The sequence below is a fragment of the Grus americana genome, chromosome 15, assembly GCF_028858705.1.
Source record: "Grus americana isolate bGruAme1 chromosome 15, bGruAme1.mat, whole genome shotgun sequence".
In the NCBI taxonomy this organism is placed as follows: domain Eukaryota; kingdom Metazoa; phylum Chordata; class Aves; order Gruiformes; family Gruidae; genus Grus; species Grus americana.
In genome coordinates, this window is record NC_072866.1 from 14,494,504 (window position 1) to 14,513,568 (window position 19,065).

A 19,065-nucleotide genomic window follows, 5' to 3' on the forward strand; every position below is an offset into this window, starting at 1 on the left:
AGGCTGCTCCATAGCTTGCTGGAAGGGACGGGAGAGCAATGGAGCGAGTCAGTCTCTAAGGAAGCGCAATCAGTACAACGTTCATCGTCACTAAAAACCTGGGTCATCCCCACTAAAGACTCTTTATTGGACACCACCTGTGAAGCCAAGTCTTTTAGGCCATATTTCCAGATACACCTTTTCCTCCCCCAACATACAGTAAGTCTTTACGCCACATCCTAAATCCGATTGCTTGTGTAGCAGGCCGGTAAGCACTGTGGCCAAACAGCAGATCTATTTTTGGTACGACCTTAATAGTTAAATCCTGCCATTAGGTACACGCACACAGCTCCCGGGGACATAGCAAGACTTCCCTTCGTCTTGCAGTGCTGGTTTTCCTAATGATTAATGTTCAGTTTTGTAAGTTTAATGAAGACATCGTTTCCACTTATCTACAGGTCAGATGGCAATTGCAAAACAACTTACTTGTTAGACGGCTGCGGATTCCCTGCTGATACGTCTGACTATTTATGCACAATGTGCATTTCCAAACAGATGACCATATTCAATTATATGCTTCTGCCTTATTATTTCATGAGTTTTAATGGTTTTCCATTCCTTTGTTATTAGAAAGAAGAAATAGTCACTCGTGCTAATGATGTGCTGTAGCTGTGTTTTACATCTGCATCTCTAAAGTTATTGGAAATTCTTTCTAAAGGCATATCAAAGAGCAACTGCCTGAAATTGTTGATTTTTATCACGAAAATTAAGACGAGAAAACAGATCGAGGCTTTTTTCCAAAGACAGTGAGATTTTTTGACTTTTTGACCTATTCTCAGAGCTCCAGCAAAAATTTTTCACACAAGAGCCTCGCGCTCAGCTGACTTCACTCCTGCACAAGGTCCCTTTGTACCAGTTACTCCTAACTCCAACTCTGAAAACTAATCTGTTCCACAACCTCCAGGCAAACACACGCACTCCACGTGGGTACCACCTTGGAGGGATGGGAAAACCTAACCCGGGTTGCCAAAGAGCAGACATGGTCCGCTTCCAAACCAGAGCGGGTGGCTCCAACTTGGCAAAACCCATTTGAGCTGGGAGGGAAGAAGGAAAGGCACAAAGACACACGGAGCTGCTTTGTGGGAGTTTAAAGTCTGTCTCTGAGCCGCAACTCATTGATCCGCAATTAGACGGGCAGCCCCATGGCATTAGCGATTCAGCTTCTCCTCCAGGGACATTGAGTGTGGGGACATTAAGGTTTGAAATCAAACCCAGCAAGAAAGGTCTGCAGGAGAATTTTCTTCCTTCTTTATAAATGCAACTACTCCTGCAACGTTATTTAACTAAAAATAACCAAGTCAGTTCTAGCTCAAAATGTGATCAGCCCATAAATAGTTAGTTAAACTCCTTCCAGGCACATCACGTACTTGATTTCCATTTGCAACACGTACTAAAGCTGTGCTTATGCATTAGTAATGTCTACGAATGGTAGATGGTAAATTTTCTGTCTTAAACATACAAAACACTCCTTACTGAGCAAAGGGACACGACTGTGGTTTTCTACACCAGCTATCTTTGCTGCCCGAACACTGCAAGAGCAACCACTATTTTTGCAGAGGAGATATTTTAACATCTGAATTGCAGATTTCAAATAGCAACGTGCTCTCAAACAAAAACAAGTGTGCGAGGAATTTACGGGGACCTTTTATTTCCAAAACTGTTCAAATGAAGTTTCATTTTCATTACGCTTATCGAGTGTGTGTGTTTGGAGTGGCAGGGGAAGCTCTAGAGCTTTTCATTTCACTTCCCTTTTTTTTATTTCCCTCCAAGTCCTAACCCTGGGTTATAAATTCAGAGCCCACTTTGATGGATCATACTTTGACTGCCATGATGTTAAGTTAAACAACAGTCTCGTTCCACGCTATAATTACTGCAAACAATTTCATCGTCTGAGGTGTGCTTTGGAGGGTTATGTATCAGCTGATGCTGCTTCTGTCACTGTTCATCACATGAATATTCTCTTTACCTGCTGTGTCTGTGTGTGCCTGAAAGAACCATGGCATTTTTAATGGCATAATTTCCTGGGATGAACTGAAAAGCAGCACAGCATGGTCTGCATTATTTATATGCTGAGTCCTACAAACGGCAAGGAAAATACTGTAGATTTCCTGGAAATAAATATATTCATTATACAGAAGCCTTGTGCATAATAGACTATGTCACTGAAAGAATTTAATTACTACCTCAAAAGTGTCTTCATCTTGCTAGATTTGTAACAAAGAAGAGTGTCAAGACACATTTTGATTCCTTACCCACCCAAAATATCCCACGTTGATAAATCTAGAAACATGCCCTACTGTTGCTGCTAATCAGTAGAAAATTCTTAGCATTTTTACAGCATGAAATAAATTGTAGAGTGAGCCAATTGGGAATACTAATGACAGAAGCCATAAAATATTTTGTAACATCAATTACGACTAAAGGAAAAGGACTTGCACCATAGATCAGCAGAATATTTTGCAACCGTGCTTCATTTAAGACTATGATTCCTGAACATGATTTGGGAGTTGATTTGCCAAGAAGGATGTTCAGGAATATGTAACTGGCAGCTATGCAATTGTGGTGCTCCTGCAAATCAGCTGTAGCAGCAGAATTAGCTTAGAAGGGGAGATGCAGGGCTATTGAACCTGCCTGACAAATCTCCAGACTCTAGCTGAGTTTCGCAAATCATACTGGAATCAATAATAAATAACCTGATTTTGGATAAAGCCTTAAAATGGTATGTTAGGTTCAGTCCGGATCTAAAAAGTGATCTGAGAATGAAGAAAATCCTCTTTTTAAAGCTCAGATTTGGTTTTACGTGTTCCTTGTTGTTATGCACAGACTACCTCCCTGACCATGCTCAATAGTCAGATTCCAGGGAAATTACTTTCTGCCTTCTGACGTGCAGGATTTATCAGAGGCGGCCACTATTTTCTGCTTTACCCGCTATCATATGCAGTAAAATTAATTTCAAGTCATCACTGTAATTTTACCAGCTTGGTTTTAAAAACCTGCTTGTGAGGGTCTCTCCATCCAGATGGAACTGCCATTTTAAAAATAGAGAGTGTAACCAGAGGAATAAATTGAAAGAGGGGCTGTGGCAAGGAGAAAAGTTACAGCGGAAAAAAAAGCAACAGCCAGGCTTAAATTTCCTTCCCTCTTCCCCATCCTATAAAACTTGTCTCCTTGCCCCAAAATAAACAAATCAGTGGATTCTGAAACAACGTATTTGAAAAAGCCTGTTTTCATCCTGATGCAGAATACATTTCCAATAGCTATACACTACGGGAAAATAATTTCCCATCCAGATGCAGCTCGTACCTGCTGCAGCTCCACGCTCAAGACAGGCAATATTTGGTCACAAGGTGGTTAAATTAAATCTTTCCTCAACACCGAGAAGTTATCCATATTCAGCCTACAATGTTCCAGCCAAATAATGCTTTGCTAATGATGTCTGCAGTTAGATGACAAATCAGGCTATTTAAATTGCTTCAGCACATACATCCTTTACAGGCAGGGTATCCAGGTAACCATTCTAGCACGGCTTCGAGGTGGGAGGGAGAAAGCAATAGCTAATTTCTTCAGCTAGGTGGAAAATTAATCCTGAAGAGATTTGTCTGGTTTGTTATGGTCAATTTGAAGAAAAACAATTTTAAAATAATTATTTGAAAACGTATTTTAAAATGTGTAGTTATGCAAGAAAGGACAAAATAATTGTCCTTCAAAAATACTATAATGGCTAGGTTTATTTCTGAAAATAATTAAAAATATTTTAAAGCCCCCACTAGGAAGGTTTTCTGTACTTTAATACAAGTTAGCATCAAAATACTTCAAACAACATGAAAAATATCAGTTCAGACTTTCAGGTGCTGCCACCAATCAGCTTTTTGTAAGTTTAATGCTAAGTAAAATATCAAATACTCAATTGTCTTTTTTTCTTCCTCCCTAAAACAAGCTCAATAGTAATTTAAAAACCCGGTTAAGGAAATGTTACTGCTGACCAGCATTAGACACTATTATGGCTCCACTCAAGAGACACCTGCTAACGTCCTCGAGAGCCTTTGGCAAGGTTTGGCTACCTGGGTGATGTTGGTTTGGGTGGAGATGGGGGACACGGCGCCTTTTTCCTGCCCTGCCCTGGGCTGAGGCTTGCCCAGGGTTTCAGAAGGGGTTTCTCCGGCAAGGAGCCGTGCAGAGAGGCAGGAGATGGGACAGGCTTCCCATCTCCACTGTGGTCTCCAGTTTGGGGACCTTGAATTTCTCCTTTTCTGTGATTCCTCCCTCGGGCATCCTGAATGTTTTCAGTCAGGGGAAGGGGATTCCTCCAGCTGATTCACAAACAGAAATGCTGAGATAAGACAAGAGGCCAGATCTGGCTCCCTCTGAAACCCAGGAGAGTCCTTCCACCGCGCCTGCAGAGACCTGAGAGCCCCAGACCCCCGAAGATCGACGTGACCCCTCTTACAGTCCACCCAGGGGGTGAAGGAGGGGAAAAAAGCCTTCTGCTCTGCCTGCAAACCCGCCCCAGGCAGGAGACATGCTGCTCTCCTCCACCCTTCACGCAAGGAGGACGCCTGGCTCCGTCCCCGCACCAGTACAAGGGACAGCCACAGCGTTCGACCCACGAAGGGGGCCACAAAGCTGATCTGGGGGCTGGGGCACCTCTGTTATGAGGACAGGCTGAGAGAGTTGGGGTTGTTCAGCCTGGAGAAGGGAAGGCTCCGGGGAGGCCTAATTGTGGCCTTCCAGTACCTGAAGGGGCCTACAGGAAAGATGGAGAGGGACTGTTTATCAGGGAGTGTAGTGATAGGACAAGGAGTAGTGATTTTAAACTGAAAGAGGGTAGATTTAGATTAGATCTGAGGAAGAAATTCTTCCCTGTGAGGGAGGTGAGGCCCTGGCACAGGTTGCCCAGAGAAGCTGTGGATGCCCCATCCCTGGCAGTGTCCAAGGCCAGGTTGGATGGGGCTTTGGGCAACCTGGGCTGGTGGAGGGTGTCCCTGCCCATGGCAGGGGGTGGAACTGGATGGGCTTTGAGGTCCCTTCAAACCCAAACTGTTCTGTGATTCTGTGTGACCCTACACAGGACAGAGGGGTGGGACAGGGACGGGATCATCACAGCCTGCACCGTCCCTGGTGGGACAGCGACGCGCACTCTTTGATACCTGCCAGCTGTAAAGGCATTTGCCACTCTGGTGGTGCTTCTCTTGCGACACAGACCATTTTCAAGTATTCACCAGATCTATTAAACAGGAAAATACAAACAACTTCTGATATTCCTTTCCTTGAAAACTATTTTGGAAAATATGACTCATTTACTTCTCTTCTAAACAGGAGAAGTAATATTTTCCAGCACTCCCTGAGGATGCATTTAACCAGAAGCTAAGCCAGATGTAAAAACGTCTGCAGAGGTTTTCGTTCCTTTCATAAAAAAAAAAAGAGGAAAAAAAAAAAGAGGGAAAAAAAAAAGGAGAAGAAAACTGTAAAGCAAGAGTCAAGGTATTATTGGGTTTTAAAGCACTGCTGGCCTTTTGATTACCCTTAAAATCAGATCAGATCACAGAGAAAACACAGCATATGACCAGCTAGAGAAGGTCACATTGCAAAAGAATGCAGGTGGTCTCATTTTTTAACGGTTAACGTAATAGAAGCACAAATCTTTCAGCCACCAAAGAGGCTCTCCTGGTTTGGCAATTGCCACGTATAATATCTGATGAACTCCTGTGTCTCACTGCTCAAGGATACAATCCCAGCAGGCAGGGGCTGAAGGAACAGCTACACAGTCAGAGGGAAAAAATCTTGTATTATTACAGCAGCCACTTATTTTATTCGCCAGAATTAAAACCTCTTCACAGATAAAAGTGGGGATTTTTTTTTCATCCCACAAAGCAATTTTAGATTTCTATAGAATCATTCAAAAGCAATTAAAATCCTGCTCCTGTTGATGGATTTGTATTCCTTGCTTGCAGTGATGTCAGGCTTTGAAATTCAGGGCTGTTGAGTGCAATTCTTTGGGGCTTTGGAGTCACTGCCGAGTGCCAGAAAATACCTTCCCTAAGTTCACAGATATTAAATATCTTTGGTAACACCAAAATAGTTTCAAGGCCTGTAGCTATTAAAATCTAGAAGATATTGCAATAAAGAATTGGTGCAATATCAGGCAATTCAATACACTGCAATTTCACCCTTTTAGGGAGTGAATTTTTAGGGCAAGGGAGAGAAGAGAGAATCCAATAATCTAATAACAGTACAGTTAGATAAGAGGAACCAGGGAGCTTTTCCAAACTGTCCTACTGCATCAAAAGTGATAGACTTACATTGCCAGGGGAAAAAAAAAAAAAAAAAAAAAATCCTTCACAAACAAGCAAGTAAACAACTCAAAACCAGTATCTACACAAAAATGATTCACAGCCCTCATCCATTTAAAGGTCTGTGTTATTTAAACCAGAAAGCGAGCCTCCAATACCAGTGTTTGTTTTGGCTTCGTTTTATATAACAAAGGAAACTGTTGTTAAAAATGTAATTCAGATGTCAGCAACGTGAAGCCGTTCCCAATTGCAAAGAAGCAAAATGGCAGGATTAATACTGCTGGGTCTGAAATTGCACGGGAGAGATGAATCCTGATCTACGACACTGAATAAAAGGAACGAATTGTGCCAAATGTAATGGAGTTTAGGCATCTCCTGCAATGTCGGTACCACTCTGATCCCTGAGAAGGTCTTTCTCCTGCCAAAGGATGCAGCACATAATAGCAAAAGCACAGGGTCAACAATATTGGACACAAAACCTTGCCAAAATATCAGCAAAACACTGATCAGTGATTATGACTATTGGCTTATCAGCATCACTGATGTCTCATCGAGATTGGCATCACCCCAAGAATCTGGTGTTTGTGGATAAACAGGACAATTTCTTTTCTTAAGACACATTTAGTCTACAGAATTGCTGCATTGTTGCTCCTTGAAAGGCAAATGCAGACAAAGTTAAATAAAACTATAACCATGCTGCTGTCTGACATGCAAGATTGTTAGAGGCCACCAGGCAGAATGGGCAGAAGATACGGGCTGGCTCAAAAGGATAAGAGCAAAATCAAGTCTCCAAGGACACCAGCAAAGCCCAGCTGAAGTCAGAATTTGTCCCTTCTGCTGCTGTTCTGGTGCAGCTCATCACTTTAGCACGGCTTGGTCTATGGTGTACAGAGGAGAGGTTGTCACGCTGGGGCTAAACTGGAGAAGCAAGAATGGTTTTCTGTGCTAAATTTGGGCCGAAACCTTGAGTAGCACAGCCAGCCTAAAAGGAGGTATGTGACCATCCACACGCCGAGCCAGCACTGTGTTACAGGCGGATCCTGTACCCTTCATGGAATCACATCCTACGCGGCAGGGAACAAGGGGAGGCTGAAAGGCAACAACTGGTTTTTTTTTCACGTTTCTTTTCCTCTGAACTCAGAGTAATAGACACAAATAGTCTCGCTGCTGCAAATCATCTGTTTGAACTGCGGCTGTCAGGAAATGAAGGTGGCTGAAGGGGGGGCTATAAAAGGTTGTTCATTAGTCCTGCCTTTACGAGCTTCTTCGGTCCCAAAGACAGATGGGTTTGGGACTGCAGCAGAACAGGGGACTCGTGTGTTCAAAGAAATGACGGGCTCCAGGCCTGCAAGGAATTCCTCCCCCTGTCCCTTCAGATTATGGGGTTAATTAATAACAGTTAATTAATGATGTGTCAATCATTATGAAGTGCATGCCTGTGTGAGAAAAGCTGCCCCTCGGGCTGATAAGCATTAAGGCCTTCCCTGGAGTTATGTTTTAAGGAAAGCCCTTGTGACAATTTCTGTGAAGCCTTGAAGAGGACGCTTTAATCCTTTTATCTCAGGATTCACTTCTGGCAAGAGGCAGCCTCTCACAGGGAACCACCTCGCATGAGTAGTTAAAAAAAAAATTGCTGTGCTGTTGCCTTGAAGGTGAGTCTCTGGAGGACACAGGACAGTGCCGGGTGCTGGCTGTCCCCAACAAAATGGAGAACTTCGGCTGAAAGCATCTCAGAAACTACCTTGTCCTCGGTGATGGAGTAGCAGGAACCAGGGGGAGAAAGTGGGGGTATCATCTCTGCTGCCCAACACCCTGTGCCCAAACCAGAAACCCATCGCTGTGCCCGTTCTTCCCATCGTAACTGCAGGAGAGACGGGCGTTTGGACATGAGCACTGAGGAGCTCTGCTCTCACTCCCCTCTGCCAGATGAACATCCCAGGCTCTTGGCTGCCGGGACATTCATGCCCATCTGCTTGCATGGCACAGTGCCCGCACACAAGTTGTCAGACAATTTCACGGGTGCCAAAAGAGCCTGGATTTGAATAGGTGGCCTGGATATGCTGCAAAACCCATTCCTTCTGCACGGCCTCGCCGACTGCTAACAGAGCAGGACCCGGCTGCGCTCACATCGCCCGGAGCTGCAGACTCGCTCCGGGTTGGCACTGCCCCGCCGTACCGCGGCACGAAAGCGGAGGCTTTGCCGCGGCTCCAGGTGAAGCATTAGTGCCCTGCGTGCTGCAGAAGCACATAAAAAGCAGCTTCTGTACCAAAATACCCAGTGCACGCCAAGATAACTTCAAGGCGCTGTGATACATCAGCAGCACAAAAGCCCAACTCTCCGAAGCAAAGGCACGGGAGGAGCAGGAACCCTCACGGCTCGCCACGTCAGCGCCAAGTAGGTCAGGCAGAGCAAAAAAGGGCATGTTTTGGGCTAAATCCCCAGCTCTTGTACCTGGGGTTAGGAGGCTGCAAAAAAAAGATGGGTTTCAACTCGGAGCTCGCTCTGGGAATAAGAAAACTAGGCAGGCAATGGGGAAAGCAGGCTCTGCCCTCCTCGGGCACCCAGTTTTGCTGGTGTCAGAGCCCTGAGATGTCAGGCTGGCCGTTGCTGTGGATGAGGGGAGACATGGCGGCTCGTGGTGGCGCTGGGTCCGTGCCGAAGGGGACAGCTGCTGCCCCCACCTTGCCCAGGGCTAGCACGAGCGCCCCTCGCTGCACCCCATCCTTCTCGATCTTACGGAGAAAAACAGGATTTTGCTTTAAGCTGCCTCTGCCATTGTCAGCCCCAGGAGGCAGAGCTGGCGCTGGAACCACGGCATCGCTCTCCCCTCCTCCTGGCTGAGGCTCACGCAGGGCCCTGACACAAAACCTGGGCTTGCAACATGAAAGGCTGAAAAACCTCTGGGTTTTAGGCCCCGGGAATCAGATTTTCTGCTTAATAAACCCCTAAAGAATCAGATGCAGAAGAGGTTTGTCTGAAAATTTTGGCTGGATTATCATATCACAGTGATTCGAACAGGCACAAAATACAGGGAAACACAAATACGCTGGGTCAAAATTCTCTTCTTGTGTGTCATGAGAATCAAACAAAATACAAGTCAGTCATACTGAAAACAAAAGGAAATAATAATAATCATTGCTAGATTTCCCCATAAATCTACAGATTAATTTAACACCTTCATTTCTTTTGCTGCTTCATGCCAGCTTATCAAAGCAGTTCAAAATCCATACACAGACTGTGTGTATCTGCAGTCTGCGTGCAATATTTCCGCTCTTACAGGTCTCCATGCATGGCCATGGCGTTATTTGTCCTCTGGCTGGGTGACTACCCCTGCATGAAGAATTTGGACCACTGATTAGCAAGGTTTACAAAAGAGGCTTGAAGTGCTAACAGGATCAGTTGGGTGCTGCTGCTGAGAACAGTATCTGGCTTATGTGCTAGCTTGGGGTATTTTATTATCCGTAGCGCATAATCCATCACTTTAAATTGCTTCTATTTACAACAGTTTTGCTGTCCCCCCCTACTCTCCAGCTCCCACACATTTGCAGATGCTATTTACTCTGGGTTTCTGCTACTTCTTCACATGCAAATGAGTCTTTCAGGCTTTCTCACTTTTATTTACCCACATGCAGAACATTACAGCAGGGTGGAAAATTGTAAGTTAACAGGAAAAGTACTAATACTACTGAACCAGATATTGGGGGGGGGGGAGTCAGAAATGTCCACCGTGTCCTAAAGCTGTATTATTAACAGCTATTATGGCTATTTTAAACACACTTTTTTTGTTTGTTTACAGCAGTGAGTCACCAATAGCACCATGCCAAGGGCGTAATTTGGACGTGCGCTGTGTGCTCTCTCCTAGGTCTCTCAGTTTTGCCAAAACCTTCCTGTCTCGACCTGCAAGACACTGTTAACTGCGGTCGTGAGTCCCTCCCAAATGCCACCCAGCTTTCGCATCCTTGCTGACCACAGCATGGTGACCTCCGGCAAAGTTGGACGTGGGTCTTCAGCCACTAAACATGCTCTTTTGTCAGAGCCATTTCACTGTTTCTTATCTCCTGCCCCTCCTGACAGCCAGCAGCCCGAACTCAAGAAACCTGTAGAAACATTGAGGGCTTTAACGAGCTGGATGTTAGAAAAGCAAACAAACGTCAAGTCAAACAAATCTCAGCACAAGTGGCCAAATCCCCATTCGTATCCTCCGAAGCCATGGAGATCCCCAGAGCTATCCCTGCGTGAGATAAGGACCAGGGGCAGAGGGGGAGCAACTGAGCTCCATAAAACATCCAAAAATAACTCCTCCCAAGGGGGGGAACGAGCACGGTGTAACTCATCGCCAGGATAAAGCTGTGTGCGCTACTCCAGAGGGAAAACAGCTTCAGCCTGTGGTTTACGCCACAACTCTTGCACAAATCATTTTCCCCTCCCTGAATTTCAGTCTCTCGAGCCTAGTTTAAGGATTATAAATTGTAGAGAAACGGAGACAAATTCCCATGAAATATTTCAGGGTAGCGGTATCTGCATATCCCACTGCAAACATTTCGGACACATTTTTTTTCCTTAGATTTACTAAGGACATCTTACCTCACTGCTACACCAACGAGTCCCCCGTGTGCCAAGCCCTGTTACTTAGCAGTAAATTACAGGTTATGCATTTCATGCCAGCTCTTCCCTCGATAACGTTTGCTGCTTTTTTGCACCGCCAATACAGGGTAAGGAATAAGAAACTGAGGAACTGAAAGTGGGTCTCTAATTAAAAGGCAAAGCCACAGGATTGCATTTCTGGGTATGTAGAAAATTAAAATGAAGAAGTAGCTTGATGAAAATCAGACACTGAAGATGTGTCCTTCCTAATACACTATGGCAACATGGAAAAAAAATGTTAGCTGCTGCAATAACTGGCTTTTAAAGAAAAAATAAACACCGGCATATCTTTGTTCCCAAAGACTAATTAGCGAGATTCTATAAGCACTTAGATAGAAGGTGGCTAATCAAGCTGAGACACTTCACTACTGTAAAGTATGACTGCCCACTCAGCTCTCCTTAAGAAGGTGATAAGGGGCAGGTACAGTCAGTACCTGTGGCCATTTGTGTCTGCGTAAGACAAGAACAAAAATAGATATTGAACACCGTGTTATCATCTGCTGGAGAAACCCCAACAAACGAGTTGAAGAAAAACGCAAGGATTGAATTATTTGTGCAAAAAACCTCAGTCACAGAGACCGTGGGACTGCTGTTTCTGTAAGCTGCGGAGTGAAATCTTCTCCTGCCAGGAGCTGGAGATGCCATGGGGAAGTCAGGGGAGAGGGATCCGGGGGAGAATTCACCAGCAGCGGCTTTCCTGTGCCGGGTAGCGGGATGGGGCTGAACCCCATGGACAAGGTGATACCCAGCAAAACAGCCCTGGTGCACTGGAGAAAGGTCTGCTCCCTCCCAGCGCTGGGACTCGTATTGTCCCAGCCTGGCTCGGAGCAGCTCCTGCCCAGCTCCGGGAGGGATAACCCAGGGCAGCTCGGCTTGGGACAGCACAACAGAGCTGATGCCAAAAGAGAGGGAGAGAGGTTTGTTCTCCCCTTCTGGTTGCCAGCATGGTGAAACGCTGCTGTCACGGATCCCTGCAGATCCTAATCTAAATGGACAACCTTTGAGCTACCTGGACTTTGCAGACTTTGACTCTGGGGTCATTTCATAAACATGCTTGCAGAATTTGAGAACAAATTTCTCCTGGGATGGGTGGGATTGATCAATATTTCAGCCAGCAGTTGCTGAACTGTGGCAAGGGGAAATGCAGTGCACAGTGACAGACAGAAGACTGGTTTTCACTGCTGTCCAGGGCCATCAGTCAGCTTCAATCCTGATCCAACTCCCCTTGAAGTCACCGCAAATTTTCCTATCTGCATAAATGAGACTTGGACCAGAGGCACTGCTGAGTCCTAAACCTCAATTTGTATTGAAATGCTGAAGAGGTCTGATCTGATGAACAGGATTAGTTATAAAAAACAGTTCATGCATAATATACAAAAAGTTAAAGAACTAAAATAATACACGGCAACCTCTACTTATTTAGGACCACATTCAGACCTCACATACTTTAAAGTATATCAAGTGATATAATTTATCCAGTTTACTCCAGATTTATTCCTGATGTAAGTACAATCAAATCTGCCTGTCAGTCTCACTCAGGTAAACATTTCAGCACGGATTTGGGAGGTAAAGGATTTGAATGCCCTCAAAAAGTCCAAAATCCCCTGGCTGAGGTCCACAGAATATCTGATGACGGATCATTATGTCCAGCAACAAAGCAAGCATTTCTTCTTCACCATGGAACGAGACAGCACTCCTTGCAATTTTAAAATACACCTATATAAACTGAATACTGGGATTACTAGCTTCAACCTTTCTGACCAGTTTATTCAACCTTAGGTCTCCAGTAACACACCTTGCGCAGAACCAGCGCTCTCCAGTGACCGGTACAGTAACATGGCTTGAGGCGAGTGACAAAACATAGCGGCTGGGTTTGTACTTTGACCAGGGACTGCTCGGCCGGGTTTCGCGCGGCACATTCCAGCGTGCCGAAGTGTTAATCCTGGAAGGCTTCTAGCATAGCAGCTACTGTATGCATATCTCACTTCTCTAGCTGCTCAGAGAAAACATTGCAATTTGATTTAATTGCTATGTTGACTTATAACAGTATGTTTATACTGGATGCCTGCCAGCTGAAATGCAACAGGTTTGCAAAATGTATTTCCTCAAAACAGCATGATATGCAATGTAATAAGGAAAGCAATCTTCCGGCGGCCCCGATTCTGAAGTTCATTTCAACTCCTCTGACTTGGAAGCAATGCTACCAATTTGGAAGAATTACACCAGCCTAATTGATATGATAATCAGGCCTGGAGGCTGCATTTTGCAGGTACAACAGTCACGCTGCAGCTTCGGAAAGGGAATATAACTGTAGGAAATTAAAGCGATTAACAGTTGTTTGTATTACGGCGATTGTTTGGCCTATTTAATATCCCTATCAAAAGATGCATTATTTGTTGAGAAATCCTAAAAGGAAATCAAAGGGAAACTTAAAGAACATTGCTAATCCTTTGTCGCCGTGACATTTAAAAGCCAGTAAAAAGCTGTGCTTTGCCAATCGAAACAAAAATATTATCTTCCCCATGACCTTGGCTGCTAGATTTCAGCCCAGCTAACAGTGCCCCTGTCTTTGAGCCAAAAGATATGCTATAGGAATGTTACAGAAGCAGAGAGGTGAGTGTGCTAGTTTTATTTCTGTAGAGCACTAGCTTTGCACTAGACCATCACCACCAGATTATTTTGTGGCTGGCACTGGGATGGGTCCTGTCTCTGAGGGCTGCAGGAACCAGGAGATGCTCCCAGTGGGTAGCATGATTTCTACAGCAGTGAGCTTCAGGAGGAATGGCAGGGCAAAAAAGGACCAAAAAAAATAATTGGTCAGCAGTGTTTGATCAGTTAGTGCACGGGATTTCATGAGACAATCGCCTGTGATTCAAGGAGACGACCCCAGAAGTCTCCTCTGGCCTGATATCACCCTGATGCTAATTGGTTCTACTTTAATAAAGACTTTAACTGTGAACTTCAGCTACTGGAAGAAACAGCCATGCAGCTCTTACCAATCCTGTACTGTGACTTGTAAAAACACAAGAAAAGAAACAAGATGTTAAAAATATCTGGAAAAATCTAAAGTTGGAACAGAACTGGCTTTTATCTCAGTTTCAGTCAAATGTGAGTTCACTAGATACAGTAGTATTTCTTTCAATGGAAAAAATAAACCTCAAAGATTTTATAATGAATACCTTTTCTACACATTTCTACAAAGCAGTCTATAAAACTGAGAATGAGAGATGTCATTCTTAAACATATACCACAGGACACTTTTCTCACAACTCCAGTAACAGGGTATCATTTTCTATTCGATCCTATTTGGCTTTTCCATAAGAACTGTACAAAACTCTCTCAAACTCCTGGCCCCACTGTACGCAACAGGAATCCTAACACTGACTCTGCTGGAGCAGAATCTCCCCCTTCAAGAATAAAGCCTTGGGAGGAAAAAAATAGTGTGTTGGTTTTGTTGCTGAGCCAGCTATTTAACTTCACCAGCTAGCAGAAACAAAGGGAAACCAAATAAAACTATAAAGCGCACGTTCATTTTGGACAAATAAGCCAAAACTCTTTGAAATTTATGGCTCTACACCATCCCTACCTGATAAGTCATGTAGAAAGCTATGGCTGCAGATATCAGCGATCACGTAAATAAATTTTATTATGCTATACAATACTAGTACAGTTAGACACACTAATCATGGGAGAAGGGGAGGCTGCTATTTTTTTCCTGTCCCATATGGTAATAATTTTGTATGATCGAACTGTTATGAGCTAAATAAAACTACACATTAACTGTAAGATACATTGCAAATACATTAAATCTTCCCTGGAGTTTTAGCAAATACTCGCTTTTTCTATGATGCATTTGGAATTAGCAAAGGAATCTACACTGGGCCATAGGATTTATAAATAGATTTGGCTTCCTCTGCAATACTTTATGGGCAATTATTTCAGAAATGAAGATGCAGAGCCACGAATAAATAAAATAATTGCAGATGATCAGGCTTTATTTACCGCTATCACATTTCCCTGACTGTTAAGCTTCCCTCCTCTCATTTGCTCCACTAGCCTGAATTAATGACCAGATGAAGAGTCGTCAATTAATGTCAAACACTGAGCACAAAAGGTATCAAAGAGAGATTCTGGTTTCCCCATTTGCAAATCCTGCCTGGGCCTTTCTGGAGCTGGCTTGCTCCCTGGATAAATTCAGTGCAGAATTGGGAGGCTGGGAAAGGGCAGAGCACGTCAGATGAGTTCTGCAGGGTTTCAAGCAATTTGCCAGGGAGTAGGATTTGCAGTGACTGTCCTGCAGAAGTCACTGCAAAGGTCTGCAGACCTCCCCTTCCACCCGCAGATGCCCAGCTGAGTCAGGGGAGGGTTCGCACGGTCTCCCCTGTCTGCCGCAATCCTGCTCAAGCAGGTGTTAATTCAGTTTGGAAGATGCCGAGTACAGCTGTGTAGAGCAAAACCAGCTTTCCAGATAGTTCAAATGCATCAAATCCAGGTAGAGACTGGCCTCATGTCTACGTATTACCCTGTACGTACCTCACACCATTCAGCTTTCAGTACTTCGGATCCCAGACAGGGTGGGAAATGCTGGATTATCAATTTTCCTTGGGAGCAGGCCTCAATTCCTACCGATGCCAACTCTGTTCTCTAAAAAGCAGTGGCTCAGTTGAGTTTAACATGGAGGTGCAATTGTATTGTCCCCTCCAGTACCGAAGGGATGAACTGTGGCCCCAGTTTTCAATTGCAGCTGGGCACTCAGTGCTATTTAATGGTTGTGTTACCCGGGATGCATGAAGAAGGCTGCTCGTATGAAGAGACTTATCAACTCAGAAGAGTGAAAAACATAATTTCTGCTGTTTTGAAAAGCCATGGAGCTGGCAACACAGTAACTGCTGAAACACATAGGAGAGGTCCTGACTACCCTCCAAGGGCTTCCTTCAATGAGCTGATCTCAGTAATAGCCACCAGGATGATATTTTATGGTTTTCAAATTAAACTATTTAGAAAAAAATGTCCTTTACACTGCCGATCCTGATGACCAGAGATGCCTGGGTCTGATCTGTGAGGTCCCTATAGCCTCCTGGCCTGGGAAGGCACACCCAGCTTTGTGAAGCCTGGATCAGAAGGGTACCCTGCAGCAAAGAGGGAGCACCAGAAACAGCCTGGAAGGTGTCTAAGGCCTGAACAAAGTCCTACAAGAAGTCTCATAGCTTTAAAGCCTGATTCTTTTTTTTTTTTTGTAGTTCTAGGCTGCTTATTTCTGTATAAAGGAATGATGCTGCAAACCTCTTCAAGAACTTCATCAACAACGGTCCCTAAGCTGGAGAAAGAGGCCAATGGGACCAGAGGCCAAAGCGGCTAGGAAGATTTACGCTAGCTGAGCATCTGGCTCCCTGTTCACTCTTATCAGAACGAAGACAAATGCTTGCAAACGCCCTTATTCAAAATCACTAATGTGTTCAGCGATGCTCAGCACAAACACAGCAGCATTGCTGCTGGAAGGTGTGGTGCCTGGGAACACAGCTGCTGAATGCTCTAATGCTGCTTTTTCCAGTGGTGTATGTGATACAAAGAGTAGTGAGAAAATAGGGTGCTGCTGCCCTTCAAATCAAGCAAAGGGAATGATTAAGACATCATCATTTTCTGTTATTGTTCTAGCGGATGGTAGTAATTGCTTCTACACAGGAACGTGGCTATATGTCTATTGTCATCCATCATCTTGCCAAGGCAGTGTATAGTACAGTAGAAACAGTACACTTTTGATTTGACCTCATTAGCATTCCCAGAATTACAATGTCATACCAATGATAAAGATTGAGATTATCTGCATCTGAGCAAATGGAGAAGCAACAAATCACACGCTATGTAAAAAGCCAACAGCGCAACCACGATTCTGCCAAATACTTAAAGGCTGCTCAAACCCGCCTGGTTCCTGATTTCGCACGTGGGACAAGACGCAATTAAGAATTGTGCCTGTATGCATCAAACTTGCAGACACGGGATGGACCCATGCGCTGATGATCCGATGGCCTGAGCATTCGGGGAGAAGAAGGGAAGATGTTGGAGTAGATGCTCTCCGACACCACCTTCCCTCTGACTTGTCAGTATTATCTGTGCTTCCTCTGACCTCTCCCAGGCAATCAGTGGTCCAGTAGAAACATGGAAAAACTTGTGTGCAATTTGGGAAAATAACACAGAGGCATTTGGCCTTTGCACGAATGCCTTGTGCTGCCTGGACGGGCACAGGATTTCCTTGTGGTTCTCAGGACGAATGCACATAAGGAGGGTTCCTGCTCAAACTTGGATTGAAGGAAAGGGGGACCGACTTTTTGGCCCTTCTGGCAGTCAAATTGGATCAAGCCAAATCTGTACTTGTCTGAGGTCAGTCTATAGCAACTTCTATAGTGAAACAGGGAATTTCTCAGTCTCCAGCCAGCAGCGTACCACCTGAGCTGTGCTCCCCGCTATAGCTGTAACACTATGCCAACACATATTCCAAACCACTCGTTCTCGGTTACTTTAGTCTTTTATGGACCATCTTAGAGAAAATTAACTCAAATTCCCTACAGTGGGAACAAAAGAAGGAAATGAATTTATTATTCCAGTGGTACCCTTGACACAGATACTGAGTAGCTTCATTAAACATTCTGCAGCCTCGAGTGTCTTTGCTAAACCCTCTACAATAAGCATGGAGTCATCTTCCTTATTACAACACAAACATACAGGTCAGGATTCAGAACTCATTTACATCTGCTTTGTATCCGAATAACTTCCCTGATCTCAATGGGAGCTGGGCAGGAGCAAATCAAGGCTGCATCACCCGACTCCTTCCCTTTCTCTCTAGATTCATTACCTTGCAATACCACTCTCAGATAAACTCATTTTCACAGAGTCAGCATAGCCACAGCCAAATGACTAGTACAACCCTTTAATACAAACAACAATAAATCAACGGATTAAATTATAATTTATCAGACAAATACTATTTAGCTCTTCCCAAAGCTGTTCTGAACCATCTCTCTTGTCTGGTCATATTCCAGGGGAACACTGATAAAGCTCAGACCTGCGGAGGACGTTTACATAAGAAAGAAATGCTGAAAACATCCTGTATTTATGAAGGGAGATTTCACAGACTGAATAACATCCCTGAGAAGACTGTAATGTATCTGAAGCCTCCTCAGTATCTCTTCCAAAGACCAGTCTAGTAGGGCAAGGTTTCAACAGCCCCCGAAGCTCTACGTTCAGCAGCAAGCCCAGGGAACCAGACACATTAACCTTGAGAGGTACCACAGCAAACTTTTAACTGCTTTGAAAATGGCAACAGGCTATTCCCCCCACAATTTCACTTTACAACACAGACTTTTTTTTTTTTACTTACTTCATTGGTTTGAACAATGCTTGTCCGTAATTCTGGAACGTCATGATCAGCTTCAGCTGGGTGCCTCCTGATTTCATCGCTGCGGGAAAAAAGCAAAACTGCTTTAAAATCCGACATGTGGATCTACTTACAGTCAGCTTCCTTGAAACAAAATCATCTATCTTTTGCTCTGTATTAGATTCGGCACTGCGGTATCTGAGCAGTGAGCAGCGTAATCCTAACTGGACAACAGATTATTCAGCGGGTGCAGAGCACAGGGGAGGGCTTTGAGCTGCCGACCAGGACTAAAAAGGAACTGCACTCCCTGACATGTCTTTGTCTTCTTCAATTGGCCACTACGGGCTCCATAAGCACCCTAACTGTACAGCATGTGTAGGAACAGATCGTTGGAGTCTTGTTTTCTCCAACTTCAAGAGCTTTTGGAGTTCCTTTTAACAAGGGACCCACACTGGGAAAGGAGATGGGGTGCTTTTGAAGGTAACTGTAGCTGGGATGTACAGTCCACTGCGCAGCAGACATCCCCTTAATTAAAAGCATGAGCAGATACTACAGCAATCTCTGATCTCTGCTGCAATTTTAATAACTGTTGCTGAGCAGCAGAGGTATGTAAATTCCTCTCCCCTATGCACAATGGGTATGTATCCAAGCCCATCCATTAACTTCAAGGGATCTCAAGGTAGCTCGTACAGGAGAGCAGAGCGGGTGGCCGGGAGGGC

The 19,065-nt window shown here is 44.5% G+C and overlaps 1 protein-coding gene across 1 annotated transcript in view; it reads right to left on the reverse strand.

The window, feature by feature from the left end:
- Positions 1-19,065, reverse strand: part of FAM20C (FAM20C golgi associated secretory pathway kinase) — a 59,715-nt gene that overhangs the window by 28,609 nt on the left and 12,041 nt on the right. The window contains exon 3 of the mRNA XM_054843191.1: positions 18,350-18,428. Within this exon, the coding sequence (XP_054699166.1) occupies positions 18,350-18,428 (79 nt within the window). The remainder of the gene's footprint in view (positions 1-18,349; positions 18,429-19,065) is intronic.